The 26,120-nt window shown below is 39.8% G+C and overlaps 1 protein-coding gene across 4 annotated transcripts in view; it reads left to right on the top strand.

Moving 5' to 3' along the window:
- The window catches only part of PARD3B (par-3 family cell polarity regulator beta), a 1,037,391-nt gene that overhangs the window by 462,958 nt on the left and 548,313 nt on the right, over positions 1-26,120 (top strand). For all 4 annotated transcript variants that reach the window (XM_044241394.1, XM_044241395.1, XM_044241397.1 and 1 more), the window contains exon 4: positions 16,372-16,481. In XM_044241394.1, coding sequence (XP_044097329.1) covers positions 16,372-16,481 — 110 coding nt within the window. The remainder of the gene's footprint in view (positions 1-16,371; positions 16,482-26,120) is intronic.

Below are 26,120 nucleotides of genomic sequence, written 5' to 3' on the forward strand. Positions count from 1 at the left end.
GTTGGTGGAATTTGTGCCACGGTGTTCTCTTGGGCAGCCTGGCTTTCCAATTCTCTGCCTTGGTTTTAACATGGTCCATGCTGGAGAATCAGCAATGACAGGTAGTGCTTCTGGTTTTTCTGTTTCCATGGAGCTGGATCAGTGGCCTGGGTTCCTCTGGAGCAGACATGTAAAAACCCTCTCTGGGTTTAGTAGTGGCCTGTCCCTGAGGACCAAGGGTGATTCCGACTTCGTGTCCCTCACTCCCCATGCCCACCCAGTTCCTGGACCCGTGGGGTCACACACTTTGCATCTCATCTTCTAAGTTGAATCAAAAGCCTGTATTGCTAATTTGTCATTTAATTCTGCACTTCCTGTCTCAGACCCACCTGTACCCCTGCCTGATTGTTCAACCTACACCGGTCCTGACTGTCTCAAGTCCTTCTTTAATTTGACAAATGTCTATACAGTGCCTGTAGTGTCCCAGAGTCTTGGCCTACAACAGTAAAAGGAGAAACAGGATCTCTGCCCGGGAGAGGCTTCCTTTCTGGCCGAGTCTGCAACTATAGCTGTAAACAGATGCACAAACCATCTCCGATGGTTGCCTTGCCATGGTGACAAGGAAACTGGGTAAAGGAATAGAGAGTGACCATGAGAGAACTGTTCTGAGGGAAGGCAGAAGAGCATTCCAAAAAGAGGGATCAGCCAGTGCAAAGGCTTCCTAGTGGGGGCCTTGGACATCACGGGAGGGCATGGGTCGGTGACTGCCCGTCCACCAAGGCATCAAGTCTCCTGCGAAGCCCTCTCCACCACTTCACCACGTTCTCTCTTTCCCTCCTATAGCACTTTGCGGTGATCGCTAGGCTATCTTTGTTGACATCATCTTACACATTACTGCGCATAAGTCAGTCTCTCCAAGGCCCTTTGCGGTCAAGGACTATGTCATATTCATCTTTGTTTCCCCAGGATTTAGCATTGTTCCTAAAATGAGCAAGTTTCCAATAAATGTTTAGGCAAAATGAATGTTAAGCAGGACATAAAATTTCAGAAACAGAATGGCTCTGGAAGTAGACTAGCGGTCTCATTCCTGGGTGGCAAGTGTTTCTTTGTGGAGTTTGTATCCCCCAGAAACCCCTCAAGCCAGTCTGGGGTTGAAGCTTGCCATGGAGCATCCTCCGAGGTAAATTCAGAGCTCTTTCTCTTTCTTTCGAACACCTTAGATCATGGCTCAAAGCCAGAAAGCCAGCACACACATACGTATTTACTGTGCTATGAAACAGAGTGTATCATTACTATGTGTAACACAGACGGGTATTTTCTGTACCAGTTTCTATACCGTCTGAGGTACAGAATGCTGGTCATGACCCCTTCCATGGATTTCAAGCCTTATAAGTGGTTTGCAACCCACAGAGTGAAAAAGTCCTGCTTTCAAGGATCAAGAGAGTCCCCGGAGGTAAATGTCTGAGAAAGCAGCCCGAGCTCTCGCTGTGGGGCGGCAGATTGCTGAGGACACTCTGACCGTTGGCTGAGTATTTGCACAAAACTAGCAGTCACCATGTGGCCGCCAGGTGAAGCGAGCTGTTCCTGACGAGCACTTGGGTTGGGTCCTAGGGGCACCTTTGTAAGTCAGAATTCCCTTGTTTGAGCTCTGAAAAGTGGTTGCAAATAGGTCTCCCAGTCATTCCGTCTACCATATCTGTATATAGTTTTATGAATGTTTTAGGTAAACGTGTCGTTTCTAAAATGAGACTGTGGGCCCACTGAGATGTAAGGATCTTAACATTTCCTCTGCCAGTATGTTTATATAAATATTGCTGTCGTTAAGCATGTTCAAATAGCAGAACTATTTCAGTCTTTTTATCTCTTTAAAACTAATTTAAATCTGAGCATTAAAAGACTGTTTGATACCATATGTTTGTTTTAGATAGGAAACGAAATCTATTCTAAACATAAGGGTTGATGAAATCTGTATTCTAAACATAAGGGCGTATGGAATGTGTATATGGGAATGGCAGTTGGCATGGATTGTGTCGTGGCCCCAGAGTCCTCCTGTCTAGTGTGCCTGACTCTTTTGTCATGTGATTGTGCAGCTCTTGAACCTCCACATGGAGGGTGTACTTCCTCAGCACTTCCTTGAATGTGTTCTCAGATGCTTTAAGAATCCAGCGTTTGGGGATGCTTCCGTGGCTTAGTTGGTTAACCATCTGCCTTCAGCTCAGGTCATGATCCCAGGGTTCTGGGATCGAGTCCCCCACTGGTCTCCTTGGTCAGTAGGAAGTCTGCTTCTTCTTCTGCCTACTGTTCCCTGTCTCTCTCTGACAAATGTATAAATTAAAAAAATCTTAAAAAAAAAAAAAAAAAAGGATCCGACATTTGCTGGTTAGGAAGTCCTCTTATTGTGACATGTTAAGTCTAATTGGAAATTGCTGATTTTTCTCTTTGAAGACCCTTTAGAAACTACTGTCGATAATGACCAGGGTCTACGGACAGAGTCTCACAAGCCTTTTATAAAAATATTGGATAGGCTTCAAGAACATAACCAAAGACTGTCACAAACTGGAATGATCCCATCACACATCCCATGTCGCTGTGTACACGGAGGAACAAATTCAGTGTTCCGGTGATGTTCCTGCCATACCTCTGGTTCACCCTATTGCGTTTTGAAGCCCAGATGTTTCTTCTGTGGAAGCAACTCGGCGCGCGCCCGCATGTCTGTCTGTTTTCCAATCTAGATGGATACCGTAGTAGGAGATAACCTTGGCAAGCAATATACAAAGGCGGTTCTGATAGCATCCCAACTTCCGTGGATAGCTTATCAGGGTAATTACTCCTTTTCTGTGTCAGCCTCTTCTGAAACACCGGTGTATTGGTTTGGTTGCCCTGAGAAGACCTGAGGATGAGATTATGATCCTTCACCTCAAATTAAAGAAGGCTTAAAAAAAAAAAAAAAGTCTTGTCTCAAGAACCATTTGACAAGTTCAAGTACTAGCTGATTCCGGTACCAGCCTCTTATCAGCTCCTGCGACTTCGTGCTTTTCGTAGGTGGTACGTCCATGTTGTTAAATTGTGTTAATCGAATTCCCTCTAATCTTTGTAGATTATGCTTTAATTTGCTATTCTGTCACTTCTTATCAAAATTGTCTATTTCATGCTATTTGGTTATAGGAAATACTAACCTAGTAAAATGCAACACTTAACAATAAGATGGGCTTGTAATAAAAGCCACATGAAACAGGTATCCCCTTCAACTTTATAAATATCTCATGTTCTGGTATAATTTGGCTTATTCCCAGGACCTGTGCGAAAAACAGTGATATAAACCCACTTATTCTGCCCCTTAAAATAGTCATAGATTTCCAGTCTTTGGCTCATTTTATCTAAATTGATAGGCCTTCCCTATCAGAAGTCAGGCCCTGAGAGGCATCAAATTCCTTTGGTGCCAGTCATCCCTCTGGCTCCCAAAAATCTAGATATGGAAATTATTGTAAATTCAAACCAAAGTCAGGGTGCTGGGTGGCTCAGTGGGTTAAGCATCTGCCTTCAGTTCAGGTCATGATCCCAGGGTCCTGGGATGGAGCCCTGCATCAGCCCTCAGCAGGGATACTGTGTCTCCCTCTTCCACTCCCCCTGCTTGTGCTCTCCTCCCTGACAATAAATAAAATATTAAAAAAAAAAATCAGACCAAACTCTATATTCCTCATACTTAGTATCATCAAGCTGTTTATGTCCCAATCTTTCCTTTGAAAGTTAGAGTTTTAATGCTGTTAGCAAGAGCAGTTTGCCTCATCTAAAGAATCATAGAAACACAATCTAGTTCTGTACTCGTGGCCTTTGGATTTTGATGCACATCGAATTTGATGCCAGGAGTTACACAGAAAAGTCAATAACGGTCCGTGGATCATTGCCTTGCTATGCCGCCGGGTGAATTAGTCTGCTGGTGTAATGTGCTCCAGCTTGTGTAATGGACCTATTTAGTAGCAAGACAACAGCCATATGAAACACCTGGGTGGGCTTCCAGGGTACTTTCAAGTGGATTAGATTTCAGTTATCTAATGTGAGGTCACGAAGGCTTAGACAGCTGGGGCCAGCTCCACAGCATGGGCAGACCATGACCCCTGCCTACTGAACGCATAAGGTAAAAGGTGTTTGGGGTCAAAGCTGACCCCTGGGCTCCAGGAGTGGATATGGGTCAGCACATGAGGTCTCAAGCACCAGTTACAAATGTTGGAAAAGTCTCCATGCAGGACAGGATAGAGTCACATTTTCCCTTGGCACTTTGCTTAGACATCTTCCTCGCCAGGAAAGCCTGGTTTCTGTGTTTGCTGGATTGAACTTCAATTGACTGATTGTTGTTTAGAATTTTAAGTGCTGTTAAACAGAAACTATGCCTTCCTTATCAGAAGTCAGGCCCTGAGAGGCATCAAATTCCTTTGGTGCCTCACAAAGGACATTTGGGGCACACAGACATTGGCATAGAAACCATCTTTTGAATGTTCCTAGGAGATAACGGTGGCTCCATAATGCACCCCTTCTTCCAGTCCTGCCAGGGACTTTGAATGATCCAATAAAATGTAATGATCAAAGGTTTCCAATGCAGCTGATAAGTCATATAGATTTGTGCCCAGGATGCCTTAAATTGACTTGTGGATGTTTCTCATCTATCATGAAGGACTTGGTGATTTGAATTTAGTACTTTGATGTTGCCAGTAATTGTTTGCAACTGCAGCTGAATGGCCTGAAGGCATTGCTGATTTCTCCCTTTCTCATCTTGCAAAGAGCTAGTGAAGTAGTCTTTCCAAGGCTGTTCTCAACTCCATGGGAACTATGGCCTAAAATTTAGGACAAAACAGAAGTTCCACAAACACTTGGAATAGATCAACATCATTGCCCTAATGAACCATCCCCATCGTGTTCCTCACGGAATCAAACCATCCTCTCAAGTGCAAAGCCACTCCACTGGACGCATACTAAGACTCACTTACTAAAGAAACCACTGGGATATCTCCACTTATTCTTTTGGTAAACCTTTTTCACACATTAATCTGCAAATGTCTTTCAAAAATATATTTAAACCAATTTCTCAATACTTGAAAACAGTGCTTTGGACTGTCCCTTTTTGGAGGCCTCACTGCTGTTTGAATTAGATTAAATTTAAACTCCCCTATTTTAAGACCTTCTAGGGAAGTTCTTCTAAACTGTCTTCCTTTGTCTCCTCAACCACTTGCTCCTCCATTATGTGGTTCATGCCTGTTTTCTTAGCAGCGTCCATACGTGGATGCCCATTGTTAGTCTCTCAAATCATGTGTCCATCTGCCTACTACAAATATTATAAATACCTTAATCATTATTTCAACCAATTTATCAATTTGTAGATTTTCTAGATTTCAAAATGCTTTTTAAAAACTCCTTCAGGGCAGCTGGGTGGCTTAGTTCGTTGAATATCTGACTCTTGGTTTCAGGTCAGGTCTTGATCTCGGGACTTTGAGATCGACCCCCACATCATTGGGCTAAACGCTCAGCAGGGAGTGAGCTTGAGATTCTCTCCCTCTGCCCCGCCCCCACTCATGCTTGCACATGCTCTCTCTCTCTCACTCTCAAATAAATCTTAAATAAATAAATAAAAGCTCCTCTGAAGTCTCTTTTCAAGTAGACTCAACTGTTATCCTTCTAGTTATTTCACAGGTTATCATAAATCTTCTGAATATTTATTAACCTCATAAATATCTAGAAAATACAGTGGTAAACTCTGGAAAACTGAAAGACCAATTGACCGGGCAGTGGCCTAAACCACAGTGACTGAAAAGACTGTAGTCAATATTTCAGAGCCTCTACTGTGGTTGTTTAACACTGGTGTTGATGTCACTTTCATGCTCATTTATCATTAAGTTGCAAGGGCGATAACGTATGCCGCATTAGTGTGACTAGTGTTTGTTTTAAAATAAATGTTGATGATGAAGAAAAAAGTGTTAGGTAGTGGGAAACAAACCTGACAGTAACAATTTATTTACATACTGGGGCATAGACCCCGCTTACACATACACACACACAAAATTCTCTTGTCTGGGGCACTTCAGAATCCAAAGATTTCTGAATTTAGAGCTTGATCTTTGTTCCTCTAGTGCTGCTTTGTTCAGTTCAGCATGCATCCATTAATTACCCACTCTGCCAGGGGTCCTAAGAGATTGCGGTGAGGGGCTTGCCATTAAGGAACGTGGGGTGTAATGTTCCCCCATCCTGCTCCCTCCCCATCGCATTCTCACAGTCTTGCTTAAGCACTTGCTCTATCCTTATCTAAAATACACATACTGTTTGTGTACTGGTTTAGTGTCGCCTATCTGCCTCCCGCTTTCTACAAGCTCTACAAGAGGAAGACCTTTGTGTGCTGTGTGTTGATAATAACCAGAGTGTCTTGAAGGCTGCCCAGTTTATTCTGGGCATTCACTACGTGTTAAATTGGTAAATTAAGGGGATACAACAAAAATACAACTATAACTAGACACCTAAGTCAAAGTGGGATGTGACATACCCTAAAAAGGTACAGGGCAGATCTACATTTTGTAGGGTTCTCAATGTACCGCCTCTGGGGAGATTAAGAAAAGGAACAGGGGCTCCTGTGTGGCCGAGTCAGTTGAGCATCTAACTCTTGATTTCAGCCCACATCATGATCTCAGGGTTGTGAGATTGAGCCCCATGTTGGGCTCTGTGTTAGGCATGGAGTCTGCTTGGGATTCTCTCCCTCTCCCACTGCGCCTCCCCATCCTCCTATCTCCCTCTCTTAAAAAAGGCAGGCATAAGTTTTAAATTAAAAAAAATAAAAGTCTTATTTAGAATGATTGAAAACCACACCAGTTTACAAATTAATATACTGGAGATGTCAGAAAATATGAAAAAATATTTAATGATACACTAATTGGTTACATATTAAAATGCCTGAACATAAATCTTTTACATGTTTTTCCTTACAATTTTTGACTGCATGTTCTTCAATTACCTCTTCATATGTAATGTTTTTTATACATTGAATGAATAAGTGATTCAGTCTTTGCTATAGAGTGGCTCTTCAAAATGCTGTTTAAATAATATTTGGGAGGTATAAACAGGGAGCTTTGCACGTACATTCTTGTAATCTGTGAAACTGCTAGAGAGGATAGCATGGGAATTTTAATTTTATGCTGCATTTTCCATCTAGGAGAGAACTTCCTATTTCTCAAGGTATCAGTGAGAACTGAATTATTCAAATACTGAATTATATGCAATATTATACATCGAGTGAGTGCAAGAATTTTCTGTAGACTAGCTTCTGGCTTTGTGCATTTCATATCTTCCTCATCTTCCAGCATCCACACCTTTCTATGTGGATACAAAAAGAACAGAGTTATTTCCATATGTCAGGGGCCCTCTACCTTTGTGTCATGATCCTTGGGGAACCAACACAGTGAGTACCAGGATTCTACCTATATTCCCCACCAAGGAATAACTGTACACTCTATATACCTCACTGCTAATAGCTATACACAATATTGTCTGTGAACCATACAAATATAGTCTATTACATTCAAATGAGCTACACACCCAACTGATTTTCCCTTTAACTGGATCCCAGAAATGTCCTTGGCCACTCTAGATTCATCCACCAGGAGGAGTCTTTAGAGTTGAAAGAGATAGAATTCACTCACTGCAGTGGAACTATTATACTTACATAAAGTTTACAAAACCATACGGTCATGGAGTTGTGTTACTTAGGTTCCTCCTGGGATCTGGTGCAGGGCTCCGAACTTATGTTTCCTTAGTTCCATAGCAGATCTGTATCTGGTATTTCAAAGAAGTAGAGTTATTTATGACTTCAAGACTGGACTGGCTTACAACTGACTGTAGTAGAGAACAATAATTTAGAGATTAGAACCAGCATGAACACTGAGTCTATAGGGCATTTTTAGGCAATGGCAGATGGTCCTGTTTGGCGTGAACCACGTGGCAAGGAACGCAATACATGATGTAATCAGAGAAGTAGGTTGGGGGAAAGCAATGAGGTCCATGAATGCCAGAACAAGAAGTGGGAGGTTGATGTGTGTAGGTCAGTTTCCGTTCCTTCCACCTCTATGATTTGGAAGCTTTTATTTGGGTTTATTAATTTGGATATCTCTAATTGTGTTTGTTAATGGTTTGTTCCTTTTTAACTGGATACCTTTCAATCAAGACCTTTGCTTGTATTGAAACCCCTCTGTAACTTGTCAATGTTTTGTTTTTTTAATATTTTAGATTTTACTCTAACTAAAATGACCACTTCTGTATTTCTTCCATCAGCAATGCTGAAACACATAAAGTGAGTTTTGTCCCTTTTTTTTAACTTGCCATTGTTTTTAATATAACACTTGGGACTTAGTGCATATCTAGTACATGGCATTAGCTGACTTTAAATAGCATGAGTACATCAATATTGTCCAGTGGTTTAAACATTATAAAAAAATTCTAGATTTGTGTATATCAACTGGCTAAAATGTGAAAAATTCAATATAAGAAAAAGCATGTGTCCTCAGAAATACAGCAATAATATACTGTGAGTTGAAGGCATAACCATTTTCAGAAAAAAGTATAATTTTCCAGTAAAGGTCAGTTTAAAACCCCCTCTCTTGTGTTTATAGCAGCGGTACTCCAGTTTAAGTGGCTTTCCAACTAGTGAAACATCTTTTATCATGTATATGCCCATTGATATCTGTTGTGTAACTGGTAACTATTCTGTGAATTAAAAGGATTTTGAACAGGCATGTTTTTTGCAACCCACAATGAAAGAAAAAAAAATGATACTATTCATCAACTTGAACTTCTTTGCTCCTTTTATGGCAATACTGGGAGTTACTTTCCTAAAGGAGTGATATTTAAGACTAAAGTATTTGGACAGCTACAATTCTGCTAAAATTTGAGTTGGTTTCTCTCGTGTGGTTTTTCCATCATGGTGTCTGAAAGCCTGTCACAGCTGCCTCATTCATCACAGGCCAGGCGCCAAGGCTGGTCAAGCACTCCTGTAGGGAAAGTGGTCTCTTCTTGGTCCTCTGCCATAAATTGTGCCACTATTGATATTATTACCAGGTTTTTTTCTTTTTTTTTAAATGGGTCTCCAGATTTCAGTGCAATGGAATTTGTTAGGTATATGTTGAAAAGCCTTTTTTAGCACCCATAAAATCCTTACAACAAAGAAAATCTGGTTGTCTCCTTTACAAATGATGCACTACTTTCCTTCATTTTTTTAAGTGGAGGGATTAATAGGATTACTAGGAAGAAAACACTGGTAAGACCTTTAAGCCATCCGCAGGAGAGATCACGCACGCTGGGAGAGGTGCCACTGTGCCTTGGCTGGTACGTCCAGCATTTTGCCAGACATGCCCATGGGGCTGTAGCTTAATGTTTGCCTTTTAGCTACACATCCCCACCACCCTTGCCTTTTCTCTGTATCTCTCTATCCAAATCCTCCTTTCTGCTGACCTCCTCAGATGCAAAGGAGGGCCTTGGCGTCGAAGAGCTGTCGTTTCCCTTTCTCTCACGCACCTGCTCTCAGAGACCCTGCAATAGAAAAGTGTCAAGGAAATAAGGCTGGAGTAGAAATCAAGTCCAAGAGACTTAGAAACTTAATTTCTCTGGACTTCAGTTTCCTAATTGGCTACTAAATCATGGAACTATCTCTTTGTAGATCTGGCACGGGACTTTGGTGTAGCTTACCCAACACACTTAGCTGATGAGGACAGAGGTGAGCCTCGGAGGTAGAACAGCTTCCTAGAAGTTAGGCCCTGCCAGTGCCTCCTCTAGAAGGTCCCCTCCTGACCCCCCCCACCATCTCACTTCGCCACATCCTGGGAAGACGTGTCCATATTTTAATGTCAAAGTGATTCAATTAACATCAAATTTATTCAGTGGGTGTTGGAAGTACAGGATAATTGAAAGGCATTCCTGTACATGCTGACTAGTACAAACTCTATTAAGGAAATGTACTATGGGAAACCCAGATGCAGCCCATGCCTACTGTTAATATTATTAATATACTATTAATATTGATTACCTAGAAAAATGTGTCTTTTCCTACTTATCACTTTTTAAGTTTCTAAGGTTTTTTAACTATTTGCAATTCATTTTTATCCTCAAAGTGAAATATTTACCAATTTCGGTGTATTTCAATAGCTTTTTCCCCTTTTGTATTTATCTTGTTATCCTCAGTGTCAGTAGCATTGCTGAGAGAACATGTTTTCTTTCTTTAAACTGTCTGTTTGGGTGATTTGATAATTCAGTAACTACAGAAGTAATCCCTTAGAGCAAAGGAAAATTGAAACTCTAAAAAGACCAGGTTTTATCCCCTCTGTACATAAACAGTTTATCTTGGAAATTCCAGTCCCTTTCTCCATTTTCTCCCACCCCGCCTTCGCTCTACGTTTGCCTTTGTGGCTTTGTTTGCCATTTCTCATTCTAGATACCCTTTCTTTCTGAAGCTTCCGTAAGAATATAAAATTCTGTTTTTCTCATTGTTTTGTATGTGATGCCATTGATACACCTGTACGGACTCCTCCTTTTCACATTTTGTTTACCTCATCTTTATCTCTGCTTGTATATTCTGGAAGCCAATATGATTTCTAATCTGAACTTCAGACTCCTCTTCATGATGCCCAACTGAACATCAGTGTCTTGTTTTTCACACACTTCAAGACATCTTGGATTGAAAACATTGGGTTTGTCTGTTTGTTTCTAAAACAAATCAGAGCAGTTGCTGAAATTTTCCTATTGCTCTCTCTTCCCTAAGCAAGAAGTAAAAGAAAGGTTTCAGACGCCTCTTTTATGCTTCTCATTTGCTTTGTATACATGTTCGTTGCTAAATTCTCCCATGTCTTCTCCTAGTTAACCGCTCGTTCCATTTCTGCCGGCGACTGCTGAGTTTCTATCCATTTCCCTCTCATTGCCCTTCAGGTCTCTCTGGGCTTGAGTCCACCACGTGCCTTGATGGCATGTGAGCTAGGATGCCCTTAAGCTCTTTAGGTATCAGTCACTCTAGAATGAATAGGACCAGTACTGATGACAAGCTAGCCTTTTGGTTTTCCTCAGGAGAATCATTAACCATTTTTAGGTAAATCTCTACTCTTACCAGACAATTTAGAACCTGTACCTTTGTGCTGTTTTTTTCCTCTGCCCACTGAGGTATGATGTGGGTGATTCTTCTGGGCTTTGGTTTTTGTCTCTATAACTGCCTATCTTTCTAAAATGTCTAAGTCTTGGGGTACCTGGTAGCTTAGTCTGTTAAACATCTGGCCTTCAACTCGGGTCATGATCCCAGGTCCTCGGATTGAGCCCTGCATTGGGCTCCTTGCTCAGTGGGGAGTCTGCTTCTCCCTTTGCCTCTGCCATTCTCCTCCCACTTGTGCTCTATGGTGTGCTCTTTCTCTCTCCACAAATAAATAAAAATAATTTTTTTTAAAAATGATGTCTTTCAAAAATCTCCCAAACAATTTTATGTACAACACATCATCTGTCATTTAAGATAATTCCAGCCCAAACACATCTTCCAAATGTAGGAAAAAATCCATCCGGGGATATGTGTGTGTGTGTGCCTGTGTGTGAGTGTGTGTGTGTGTGTGTGTGTGTGTGTGTGTATGAGAGAGAGAGAGAGAGAAATTATAATAAAGAGATGGAAACTTATACAGGTAACTTGAATTGGCCTTTATGTCTTCCATGGTTCATTAATATACCCATTTGATCCTTTTAACTAGCTGCTGCCTCTTTTAGAACTCTTTTCCCCAATATGAAGCCGGTGATCCTCCTCTGGTTCCCCTCATTTACATTTATAAGGACATTGGGCAAGCAGCTGTGTACCCCTTTCAGTTCTTGTCTTGCCATCATTCGAATGGTGACGCTTGAGCAGCGGGAGATGCGGCATCATCTGTAGACATCCAGGAACTGACTCTTGTGCTGGCTGGCACAAGGCCTGGAGAACCTGATGAGTCACATAAGCCCTGGGCATTCGTGAACGGGGCTCCAGAAAGAACTCGGACTTTCCTGGTGGCAAGCGCCTGTCGCCAAGGACACAGTCACCAGCAGCTGCACGCTTGATCAGCAGCTCTTCTGCTGAGAGATGCTGCTTCTCTTTGCTGCTTTTTGGCTCCCATTAAGTTTCTGTGCATCTGCTTAAATAAAATGGGACTCATCCAGTCTACGGTGTGCGTGTTCATTGGTGTAGGTTCAATAATCCACAACTAACCCCACTGGCACAATGCGCTGATGTCTACCTGTGTGCACATTGTTCCTCGTCCTCACATCCTCTTTTTTAAAAGAAAGCCTAAGCAAGCACCATGACTACTCATCTTTTTTTTTTTTTTTAAAGATTTTATTTATTTATTTGAGAGAGAGAGACAGTGAGAGAGAGCATGAGCGAGGAGAAGGTCAGAGAGCGAAGCAGACTCCCCATGGAGCTGGGAGCCTGATGTGGGACTCGATCCCGGGACTCCAGGATCACGCCCTGAGCCGAAGGCAGTCGTCCAACCAACTGAGCCACCCAGGCGTCCCTGACTACTCATCTTAATATCAGTCGCCCCTTGTATAGCTCCTGACACAGTGGGGCCTTGAATAGTTAACCATGTGGAAAAACATAATGCAGTTGTGTAAGATTTTATGCTGTAAGGTACATAACATTTCTTATTTTATTTGAGCTTTGCTACCAGTAGCTTTTAAACTCTGATTCCAAGGAATACTGCTGTTCTCTTGAGCTGAACTGAGGACTTCTGCCTCTAAAATCTAATAATAAGAGTCCTTTCTTAATTAACTAAAAAATACCAATGAATAATGGGTTATTTTTTTTCCATTTTCAGTTCCCTTCCCATACCATCATTCTTTTTTCTTAAAGCTTTGATTTCTATAGGAAGTCTATACCTGGTTCAGCATAGGATTATGTTTTACTAGTTTAATTTACGTATTATTTATTTTTATAAATTTTATTTACTTATTTGAAAGAGAGAGTGAGAGAGAGCACAGGCTAGGTAGGAGGAGCAGAGGGAGAAGGAGAAGACGACTCCCCACCGAGCAGGAAGCCCAGCATGGGCCTCGATCATGGGACTCCATCCCAGGACCCCGGGATCCTGACATGAGCCAAAGGCAAATGCTTATGGACTGAGCCACCCAGGTGCCCTAATTTACATATTATTTCAGGAAAACTAGGTGTTCAGCTTTTGAGCTGGTGACACTGTTCACAACAAGAGCCAAGTGCTATTAACTTCATTTTATTTGGGGGGGGGGCCTGCAGGATTTCCTGCATGAAAACTGCAGACTGCACTGTTCCATGCCCCATGCCTGCCTCCTTTTATTTCAGCCTTCTATCAACATGATGATTTTTTTTTTTTTATCACCAGGTTTTAAATGATGAGAATGTCACCAAGCCACCCAGTGTCACAGAGACACGAGAGGTGAATCTCGGTTTTCATGACTCCAAAATCATGGTCCTATTTACTGTATGGACACATGATCGTTCTTAGAGTTGAGTCTAATCTCACTGTTAGGTTATAAGCTCCTTCACTGCAGAGGTCATGTGTTATTTACTTTTTTCCCTCCCACAGAAAATTCTCTAAAGCTGGATGTGGTTGTCTTTCTTTTGTTTCAGTTAGTGGTGCTTGCAAGGTGGGCCTTCTACTCTATTACATATATATAAGGATTTCCCCCAAATTGTCTCCAGTACTTGGAATTACTTCTATTAGGATGCATCTGTCTGTCCTTTAAGTTGTAATTCATCTCTTCTTGGCAGGAACCTTCAAATGAGGCTTGGCAGTTAAAAAAAAAAAAAAAATACAAGTATCAAATGAATTTTAAATTGCCAAAGGAATGGTTGTTTAAAACTCTCTGAGATAGCAGTTCATATTTAAATATGCTCATTATTAATTCCAGTGTGAAATGATTTATGCTTACTATTAACACATTAAGACAGCCAAAGGAAAATTAGAAGGTGACTCAACAGGAGACATTTAAGTGTGGAATCCAAAAGAAGTAGAGAAGAACAAAGCTTATTCCAGATGAGTTGGAAGTATGTTTAAGGTCTAGCCACCTTCCTTTGTTTTTTTGTTAATGATCCAAATAGTGGGTACACTAGTACAAAACTGAACCGTGTTGTCCCAGGAAACACCCTGTAATATTATGGCCTACTGATTGAATGCAGAAATTCAAATTTATGTTGTCATAGAATTATGTCTTAAATAATTAAACATTTTGTTATTGAAACAGCAGATATTGGTGATAAGTAAAGAGTCATAACCATGTCCTTGGAGTTGTAAGAAAATTATCTAGGGTGGCTTTAAGAAGAATGTATTTATTATCCAGGAAAAGTAACAGGACTCTCTCTCTCTCTCTCTCTCTCTCTCTCTTTCTCTCTCTCTCTCACACACACACACACACACACACATAGACACACACACACATATATTCTGTATATATTCATATATGTGTGTATGACTCGGCTGAAAAAACAGTACAGTTGTCAATCACTAAGATTTACATTTCTGTGCCTCTAAATCAACCTATTAATGGACCTTGGTGTTCCATGCTGGTTTTACTTGCTTTTAATTTGTTTGTTTTTAGATCACTGGCATGCAATGGCCTGGTCTGGCTTAAATGTTTAGAAACTAATTGGAGTTTCATTGAGTTTTCTCCAATCTCCTCTTAATTTTTAGGATAATAGATTGCTTCTGAGGATATCACCTTTAGACAGATTTGTTCACTTTATATTAACGGTAATTCAGATCACCTGAATCGGGGAAAATATTGGTACAGGACTGAGACCCTATTGCCTTGAGATATTTATGATATTTTCACTTCTACTTATTTTCATTTAATGTCTCATTCAAGAGAGTTGGGAACCATACAACTGTTGCTATGTCACTTGCTTAAGAAATTTTTTTACATGGAAATGGAGGAATTAGGGAATAACATAGTGAAATGTTTATTAATAAAAAAGAAATAATGGACTGTAAACTTGGGCTTTATAACACCTTTTGGTTAGTATTTCATCCTCAGTAGATCTTGATTTTCTATTATAAAAGAAGTTATTTTTTAAAAAACAGCAAGGATGGGGCGCCTGGGTGGCTCAGTGGGTTAAAGCCTCTGCCTTCGGCTCAGGTCATAATCCCAGGGTTCTGGGATTGAGCCCTGCATTGGGCTCTCTGCTCAGCAGGGAGCCTGCTTCCCTTCCTCTCTCTCTGCCTGCCTCTCTGCCTACTTGTGATCTCTGTCTGTCAGATAAATAACTAAACAAATCTTTAAAAAAAAAAAAAAAACAACAAGGATAAAAAGAGTCTGAACAAAGTTGGAAGGTATTAGCATCTATATTTTGTACAAAGAATAAAAATGTTGGAAATCAGATTTGTAAATAACTTCAAAATGGATTCACTTTTTGTAACTGTACCATATAAAATGAAATATGAAAAAATGTTCTTTTAAGCAGCAATAGCTCAAGAGAGTTGGGGAAGATTTTGCAGAATATTGATAAATGGAGAATTGCATTTCTCCTGCTTTCCATTTTTTCCCCAAAGTGTGCGAATAAAAAGTTAATTTTTATAAGAGAACAATTTTTAGACCACAAAAGGATTTTTTTGAGAGTTTCCTCTACAATGGCCAATTTTGTATGAAACAAATTATTTTAGGCCTAATTGCAGGCAGACTAGTTAGGCCGCTAGCTCTGTTAAGGTTGAATTTCACTTGAACTTTCTAATAGTATGATCTTTTCTCAGAATTTAATAACTAGCTCAAATATTTAATAGTGGAAGTTTTTTCATTAAATTAAAAAGAAATCAAGATATTATTTTAGAAGAACTAACTTATTTTCCTTACCAGTTTTTTGACTTCAGGAAAAAAGGAAGAGAATGGAACCAGTCTCTTTCTATACTTAAATAGATATTAATGCTCTAACCCCAGCAGATAATATATTTCAATGTATATTGTCATTCAAAAGATTTGGGAAGCACCAAATGGCAGCAGTAACTATACTTATAGCTCTACTGAAAAGCAAATTGTACTGACTATGTGAACCTCTTCACTCGTCTGCGGGATAATCATTCTTTTTAATACTCAGATACATTCTCTAGATCTGTTTCAGTTGCACACTGCCAACGTCTGCATTGCCTAAAGGTTTTGGTTAAGTACAAAGTCTTGTTTTGAAATGCAAGTGGGGAAAGAAGAGAATTGCAAGATTTTGTTTCCATGTGTCAGTCTGTAAATAGATGACAAAAGATCATTAAATGGATTAATTTACAAGCATCCTTAGAAATAGAATGTTTTTACATAAAAGCATGTTGTAAACCTTTTTAATTAAATTGCATTGTACCCTGCACTCTCTCCTCCCCAGGGTTCTGCTGACCTCTCACCTCTTACTTTGTCCTACAGGCACTCCACTGCTGGTGAGGAGAAGCAGTGACCCAGCTCCGGGCCCACCTGCTGATGCCCAGCCAAGGGCTTCACACCCCAGTGGCCAGAGTCTGAAACCTGTTATTCTAGTAGGTATCCTGCCGTTTGCCTTTCTAATGAAAGATCAAAGTGCCTTACCCATAGACTAACTGGGACTTTGCAGTCTTAAGTAAGCTGATCATTGGAGAGCATTTGGCAGGACATACAGTGCTAGTAATAGCTCCTATGAGCTAACACTGGAATATTCTAGTAACTTACACAGCACTGATTAGTGCTTTACACTGCATCATTTAAACTTCCACACCAAGGTGGGCATCAATTTCGGCCTCCATTTTACTGATAATGCCATTGAGGCAGAGGGAGGTTTAGTAACTTTTCTAAGGTCACAACTAGTAAAGGACAGTAAAGAATTTAACCCAACTGATTTGGCTTCAAAGTTCATGCTGCTCACTAGCGCACCACACTGTTGAGTTTCCTCCATCCTCCTGCTTTGAACGCCCAAGGATATCATTTTATGTATTTCCAGCGTGTTAATGCAGGGCTTTTTGAAGTCCCACCATGGTGAGTGGTCACAGAGTTTCAAGATACCAGTATTATGTATGTTGTGCCAGTACTGGGTTTCTAGAACTCAACATCCAAATTAAAGAAAAATAAAATTACGTATCAGAAGTGCTTGTAACAAGACTCACTTCTAACTGATGGGTTAAATGGAGAATGAATCCTGAAGAGCTGGGGTCCGCCTTTCATATAATGTGGTACTGTCGGATCTTTCTGATAAATCCCGAGTACTTGGAATAGTTGTGACTGTGGTCCAACGTTGGAAGTTGCCTGAGAGATTTTGGTTAATGGGTATATATCTGTGCAATAGGTGATCTTCAATAATGGAGCCATTTTAAAAAGTTTCCTAAAAGCCAGGCTCTTTCCCATTCTAAGTCTCACTGTCTATAGTACCCTAAGGAAAAAAAGCAATATTTTAGACTTATATAAGGATGCTGAATGAACTAACCATATTCTCACCAGTTTGGTATAAAATGTTCTCAAGAACATGTGCCAATGTGTATGAGTTAGGAGTCCCTATATCAAACCACTGAGTATTTACTAATAAGATTGTGGCAGTGTTTGGGCATATTTCTTTCTGTAAACAAGGAAGCAAGTGTCCTCAAAGTGTTTTAGATGTAAAGTTTCTCCACTGTCCTTTTAAGGAAACATATTTAATGGAACATTACTTTAATAAAAATGAGGTGTATATGTTCCACTCTATTGTTGAGTTTAAACAGAACCAGTATTTAGCACACCGATTGAGACCGTGTTAAGCCCAAGTATATTGGATTGGAGGAAGAGAAGCTGTATAAATGAGAAAAGTTACAGTTTACTGCTCATTTTTTCAATGTAGGTATACCCCAAGTCAGAGTATATCTGATTGTGTTACCATCATTTACATGCAGAGAATCACCTGTATTTAGTTCAGTGTTTTTATCACTTAGGTTCTGTGTTTAGGCCAATCGAAAATATTCAATACTGCGTTCCTTACAGGAAATGAGGACTGGTATGTTTCTGATAGATTCCATATTCTTACCAAACTAGGATACCATTGAGTTCTAAGTTGACGTATTTGGTGAGGGAGTATATTATTGCTAGTAAAGATGCAAATCCTAATTCAAGAAGAAAGGCTGGCACCCCAAATTCTTTTACCTTACCGTATGCAAGTTCCCAGGCAGTGGCTGAGTCTGTATGTATCAACAGTAAAAAGGAAATCACATTTCTTCCTTTCCTCAATGTTCTCTGTGGCTGATGAAATTCAGATCCGAAGCCCAAAGAACAGAGTCTGGTCCTTGCTTGCCACAGAATACTGGCACATCCTAGACTTCTCTTCCTTTGGTTGTAAAATAATGTCCAAGCAAACTTGAAGCCTTAACAGCCCAAGGTGCAGACATTGTGCCTTATTTGTCTATCTCTAGTGCCAAGCACACGGAGGGTACATGCTATATATGTGTTGGACTCAGGAATGTAGGCCCATATTGGTCTACGAAGAGTTCTAGAAGTTCTCAGAAGTCTACCCATCTGTTCTAATTTGGCCATTCTCTCTGTTACCCAAAAGATCTACCAGGTAAAGATTTAACTGCTCCAAAGTCTGGTTCACCTCAAGCAAAAGAGGCAAATAGTTTAAGTGCCATACTGTGAAAAGCAGGCTAAGTTAGTAAAGGAAGATGTTCGGTGAGTTTGTTTTGACCCAGAAGAAAAATTGTGTGTGTGTGTGTGTGTGTGTGTCTGTGTGTGTCTGTGTGTGTCTGTGTGTGTCTGTGTGTGTATTATGCTTCTGTTCATTTATTCCTATGTATCTTAACTCAAGGACCTGTCACTGGACCTGCTTGTCCAATACTATAACCACTGGCCTCGTGTGGTTATTGAGCACTAGAAATGTGATTCGAGTGTAACACACAAAATGCATTTTAAAGATTGAGATATAAAAAAAAAAGAGTAATATGGAAGACATCATTAATAATTTTTATATTGACTACACATTGAAATGACACGATGGTATATTAGGTAGAGTAAAATATACTATCAAAATTATTTTCACCTGTTTCTTTTTAAAGCATGGCTACTAGCAAGTTTAAAATTAGATCTATGGTTCACATTCTACTTCCATTGGACAGAAGAGCTCTAGACAGAAGTAAAATTGGATCTAGCATTAATGAAATGGTTTGAGACCCTTGGGAGAAGGTCTTTGAGTCGCCCATCATCTCTGCGGTAACAGTATGATTAGATTTGCCTGGGGCAGTCCTAGTTCGTGCCTGTTGTCCTGGCATAATTATTAACAGTGTCCCCCCCAACTCCCAGAGGTGTCCATGTACGGATGATGAATTATGTGGCACCCTACATATAGCCCCATAGTCACTTTCATTGTTTGCTCAGCGGTAAGAGGAGCGGCCTTTCAAGGAAACCATGGGAACACAACCGTGACTCTCACAAGGGAGCACACTGCAAAGAGGGGTTTTGTGGCAGTCCCTGAGCCCAGGGACTACAGAATTGGAGACTGCAGATTCTTCCCCATCTCTCAGATTCCATAGTCCCACTTGGTACTCCCTCTATAAACTCACCATATTTGATGTCTGTGAATTAATAAGTGATGATGAATATGGGATATGTGTGATAATTCAGCCATGGTACAAGTAACATGAACAATAATTGCTTAAAAAGCTCTGTTCAATGACATTGCATTCCAATATCCAAAGGAAGAAAAACAATCAAAATTTCCAGCTCTTAAACAGAGTGTTCACATGTAAGTAATTCACAGATGGCAAAGCCCCAAGTGGGTTATGTTCAGTCGTTCCCAAGAAATGAAACTTGCTTATAACCCACAGCTTAAAAAGCTGTAAGGATGAATATTTGACACATTTGATTATGTTGAAATATTGCCTTTAAAACCACAGTTGATGACTGTTATTTTTACTTACACTTCATTACGCTTATTATAGCAGGAAGAACTTTCTTTGATGCCCAGAGATGCATGTTTGTGAAAAGCTGGAGAAGTTGCACTTGTTTTCTGGCTGGTTAAATTATTACAAATTGGTTATTTAAGATGTACACCCTCAGACAAGGTGAGGTTTTAAAAAGCGTTTAAATTAGGAAAATCAAATTCTGTACAAGTCTTGAATTCTGTGTACTGAAAAGCCACCAAACCTCACTCTTTGTTACTTAGGGTACCACTGGCTAAACAGCATGGAAATTTATTTTCTTTCTTCCTCTTTTCATAAACCCGTCAGTTAATCAGAATAGCATAATTATTAATGTGCAAATTGTAATGACTATTTATCTTTCAAGGCAATAGAAAATCCAATCCTACTGACTGCTTTTGAATTAAAGAAAGAGAATCCTGGGGGCAAGAGGTAATAGTGGGAGTCTGCTTATAGGATGTCTTACCTCCCTTGCCTTGATTGTAACCTGGTGTGTTTTTGGCTTAAGGGCTTGCCATAAAACCAGGTTCTTGAAATTGATGTTCCCGAATTTGTGGGTGGAAGAGAACTCTAAACCAGATGTGATTTTTTTCTTAATATCCGGTTAACTACTATGGTTGTTTTGTGTTTTAATGACTGTTTATAGTTTCACATTTAACCCCTGAAGCAAAATGATCCTGCAGGGCGAGTAAATTAAAAAGTGGATTCCTGAAAATTATAATGCTGTGGTTGTTCTCGGATAGTAAATGACTTTGTTAGTTCTAAAACCGTTACTTCTCTTGCATCACCAAAATATATTAAGAAAATATTGGTCCGTCTTTTAAAGAGTTCATATCCACAACATATACATTTTCTTTTTTAAAAATAGCATGGCAATACTGGGGTTATTAAGTTGGGAGTTCATGGATGAGTTTCAGAGGGTCTGTTAACCCTGAGGTGTTATGCTGTGGTCCTTTGCATGGGCATGCATTTCTTTTCTTTTCTTTTTTTTTTTTTTTTGAGATTTTTTTTTTAATTAATTTATTTATTTGACAGACAGAGATCACAAGTAGGCAGAGAGGCAGGCAGAGAGAGAGAGGGGGAAGCAGGCTCCCCGCTGGGCAGAGAGTCTGATTAAGGGCCTGATTCCAGGACCCTGTGATCATGACCTGAGCCAAAGGCAGAGACTTAACCCACTGAGCTACCCAGGCGCATCCATTTCTTGTGAAGGAGACTCTCTTCCTTTTTTTTTTTTTCTTCTTTTTTTTTTTTTTTTTTAATTTGAGACTCTCTCACATCTTATCAAATTTTAAAAGGGAAAAAATGATCAATAACTGCTTGTTTGCAGGTTTAGGATGAAACAACGTGAGAAAACCATCAATTCTCAGAATTTGGTGAAGGATAGAGATTAAGAAGTGTGGTAGGAATTTATACCACCCCCCAAATATTAAATAATTAAGGCTGTTTCATCTTATATTCATGTGGCCTATCCAACATCTAGGATATATATTTCAGATGTAAGGATGAATAGAAGTTTTTGAATTGCTGCATTGAGAGGTCAGCAACCTGATCCCAGCAAGAGTAGGGTTGGAGGTAAAGGGAAGACACCCTGGGGAGAAGTGTTTCCCGTGGTCTTGCATGTTAAGGGAGATAAGATGGTTCTTTGTCGTTTTTCCTATTTTATCAGCAAAAATAGTGGCAGGTAGCTTCAAGTGGAAGGAAGTATTTCCAATGAATAGGGACATTCTCTTTGTGTTTTGCAAATAATGTGATGGAGCGTTGATTTGAGAAATTTTCCTTTGTGTGTCGCAGATATTGAAATCATCATCATTGTTGATCTTGGCTTAAACATTTTCATTTCCATGAAAGAAATCATTGAAATATTACAGAGAAATTTAAGTAGCATTGCTTTTAGGGTAAAAATCATCAAATCGTCACTGAGAGATGTGAGAGAACTTTCAGTGGTGGGTCACTGACTGTCAAAACCCCACACAGAAACTTAACAAAAATTTTGAATAACCAAATCATGTTTTTCTTTCCACTAGATACTCAATTAAGTAGCTATAATATAGAAATATTGAAATCAATTAATTGTTGTAGTCGGTGATGTAGATGGGAAGGAAGACTCTATTCGTTGTCTCCCAATGAGGAGAGATGGACACCGGTGAGCAAAAGGGAGGGAGAAATAACATGTAATATGTAATTGTGTTATTTAGAGATACTGAAGCCTACAAAAGGTTTTTCTTTTTTTCCCCCTTTTCTGACACAGTGATTTAATAATAGTCCTGGTGTTTGTAACTCCAGCTGTTCACGCTGTGTGCTGATAAGACCAAAGCTTGGAGACACATTGCAACGATGGTTTTCATATGGCTTTGTTTTCAAGAGATAAAGCTGCCATCCAGTATTTCAAGGGGCCAAATGTTTACTTAGTTTGGCAAGTTTAGGCAGCTTAATTTCTGAAGCAGTTATGTTTATAAGACTTGAGTTCCAGGTGGGGCAAATCCAGAAACCTAATTTATTCTGCAACAGAATTTTTCACCAAATCTTATAGAAACTGGTAAAACAAATTTGGGTTTTCTGAATGTCTGTACCGTGACAAATAAAGGAACCTAGGAAATGTGACTCCTGTTTGGGTGTGTGTTCCCTGATCATTCTTCTTGGGTCTAGTCCAGAACTGGAAGTCTAAGAGAAGGACCACTCTTCAGAGGTTAGTTTCAGAAATTAAAAAAAAAAAAAAAAAAAAAAAAGTCCTGATGTGTCCTCTTTTGCTGTTTAAATTGTTCTGCACGTGATGAAAATTGAATGGGAGCCTGGGTGGCTCAGTTCAGTGTTCAGCTCTTGATTTCAGCTCAGATCATTATCTCAGGGTTATGGGATCAGCTCAGCTTCGGGCTCAGTGTTCAGCATAGAGTCTGCTCGAGATTTTCTCCCTCTGCCCTGCCTCCTGCTTGGGCACTCTCTTTCTCTCTATCAGAGGAAGGAAAGAAGGAAGGAAGGAAGGGAGGGAGGGAGGGAGGAAGGGAGGAAGGAATACTTTTAAGGAAGGAAAGAAAGAAGGAAAGAAGGAAGGGAAAAAAATTGTATGAGTTTTGCTTTCATGTCAACATAAATTGATTAATCCTTCAGATGCCCAAGACCTCTGCTCTGTGCCTTCTGGGAAGCCTAAGTTATGGTGTTTGTCTTCAGGAAACTTAGAGTCTGGTTATGATGACCAAATCTAAAGCCGTTAAACAACCCTAGCAATGTGCAAACAAATATGAAGTGATCAAATAATACATTTTAAGGATCAGAGTTTGTGTCCTTTGCCCTTACTTTACTTACGCTGCTCAGCCTCCATGCCCCTTGAGGGAATTCCCATGCACAGAATCTCGGTTAGCTCTTGTCCCACCCAAATATAACTGCTTTTTTACATGTCTTCTATGAGATGGAGATCCTTGGAGGCTTGAGTCAATATATTCATTTTTTTATCCAAGCCCCTGACACCTGATACATAAATCTATGACTGGATGATTAAAACTGTAAACTGATAAACTTCCTAATAACTGTGTTATTTCTGAGATGGACAGAATGAATTCAACAACTTTTAACACATCTTGCAGAGATGTGCGTGCCTGTGAGGATATGTATCATAGACAGGAATCAGTGTATGAGTTAGAATGTGAAAATTGTGAAATTACCTGTTCAACACACGGTTGTGCTCCCTAAATAGCTTTAGTGTAGAATCTTCTGCTTTAGGACAACGTGTTGCCTGTGTTGACAAGGGGAGAGAGATGTTTAAATGCAAATTCTCCACTTGGAATCAAAATGCGGGTTGACAGCACGGGTCAGCAGTTTCAATGGTAAGAACCATTTCCTCTCTTTACACTTCTAGCAGAGATTTCACAGAGAAATTGGCTCTGAGAAAGAACAGAAATGATAAGAAGACAACAAACTTTGATCTTTCTGGAGGTGAACATCCTAAAGCCTAACTTTGTTTATGCCCTTGATATGTGAACAGAGAATAGAAATTAATACTCATGTACGGGAGTTGATTATCTGAGCTCTTTGCCAGCAAAACTGTGAGTTCTAGAATCCAAAAGTTCGTGATCTTGGCAGTTACAGCTTTGTAATTTCCTAATAACTGTGTTCAAAGAACTTAGAAAATCCTTTATTAGACTGGAAATATCTGGACAGCACCCCTCTCGTACACCTCCCGCCTCTGCAGATTTCCCGTTTGAAATGTTCCTCCTATTCCGTCTTCTTTAAGAGGTTCTTCTGGTTTCAAGTGGTTTGGAAGAAAATTTAAAAAAAAAAAAAAATCCTGGTATGTGAATTAATTCAAGAGTATGGGAACATTTACAAGGTGTTTCTTGGTAAAAACACGAATGAACATCTTGTGTTAGCAGTGTGGGCAAATGTAATTTGACAGTGTTGTTTAAAATTTGGTAAAGGTGACGTTTAAAGTAGCTTTATTCTAAAGGTCAAGATCCTGTGTTCTGATTGCAGCAATAACTTGGTGATCCTGGGTAAATTATTTAAATTGTGCATGATTTCCTCTCAAATTTCATGTAACTCAAAGGAAATAATAAATAGAAACCCTATATGAACTTCTGTTGTTCTTAGGGAATGAAACATCCAAACAACTTCAGGGTTCCAGATGTGAATTAAATTGCTAGGTATGAATTCAACTTTAAATTTCGTTTTAATACCTCAGTATTTATAATTGTTCATGGAATGAAGTTGCATTTCTAACCAAAACACCAAAGTTTATTTTTATTGCTCAGGGTAGTAATATTAAGGGGGGTGTGTGTGTGTGTGTGTATTAAAAGGCCAAATACACACACAAAGGCAGCAGCATAAAGGCATACACCCATACATATTCACACTTAAATTCTGTAGAAGAAAGCACAACTTGAATTTGAAGGTTCATGTACAAGTAGATCATGTTGCTTTCAAGTGAAGGCTGAAGGGTGTGGGCCATATCTGTGTCTCTCTGTTCTAAGGGACCTTCCGTGTTGTAGACATCTATTGAAAAATGAAGGCATGGAAGGAAAGGGTTCATGGGGTTCATCTTGGAAAAATGCAAAACGATTGTTATTGAGAAGAAAAGATTTTTTTTTTTTCCTTGAGCATGGTGTGATTCTTAGAAATCTATTCTGATGAGGGATTTCTTTTTTCTCACAACATAAACTCTGAAGTACAAGTTTCATTTGGGTTTTTCCTTTCAAACTTTAGTCATAGAATGACACTGTGCAGACATTTAAAAGATTTCTTTCTTTCTCAGGAGGGTGGCCCCTTTCCTAATACCTCTGTACTTGAAAATAGAATTCTGATTTAGATGAATTGCATTTTAAAAGTAGCTACTGTGTGTTTTACGCTTGTGGAAACATACAGCGTCCTCGTAAGCAGCATGTGAGCTTGTCACCATACAGCTTTTGATGTCTGATTAGATGATCATAGGGACATCTGGAATGAGTTAGTTTTGAAGTTACTGGTGTGAGGCAGTAGAGAATCCAAAGCCTTCTGACAGACTTGAACCAGTAATAACACTGCTACTTTTAGCAAATCTTTTTTAACTTGCAACTGGCTGATGATTTTCAGACTGACATTGCCCTGATGTTTTCCAACTGACTTCCCAGCCGTCTTACCCTACAAATCTCCCTCCTTTCTAAGCAAAGAATGGGTCAATGGCATTTGTTGGAAAAATCATAAAGAATTATTCCCCTTTAAAAGGAGAAGTCAGATTCTTAAGCATCAGAAGTCAGAATGGATGGATTTGCTTCTAAAGAAGTTGTGGTGTCTCCTTTTTTGTGTGCCTTTAGTATCACTGCTGTGTTGACCACCCATGCCTTCTTAATTTTTAAATAAAACGTACTTGGCAGTCAGCTGTGTTCTATGAAGATCCAAAAATCAATAAGCATCCAGAGTATTTTATATTGCTGTAGTGTGATTGCACATAACTGGAACACCTACGAAAAGTTCACACATTTATCAGGTCAAAATGTCATTTGAGGGGAGCCTGGGGTCTCAGTGGGTTAAGCGTCTGCCTTTGGCTCAGGTCATGATCCCAGGGTCCTGGGATCGAGCCCCACGTCTTGCTCCCTGCTCAGCGGGGAGTCTGCTTCTCTTTCTTCCTTGCTCATTATCTCTCTCTCTCTCTCCCCCCTCCCTTGCTCACTCTCTCAAATAAATATTTTTAAAATGTCATTTGAATAGTCTCATTATATGTAGTCATTGCTTAGTTAAGGGTTGTTGCATTTGTCCAGTGGGGTTTTTACTATTATGAGATGGTTCCTTATTGTTTCATGAATA

This window comes from Neovison vison, chromosome 3 (assembly GCF_020171115.1).
Source record: "Neovison vison isolate M4711 chromosome 3, ASM_NN_V1, whole genome shotgun sequence".
In the NCBI taxonomy this organism is placed as follows: Eukaryota; Metazoa; Chordata; class Mammalia; order Carnivora; family Mustelidae; genus Neogale; species Neogale vison.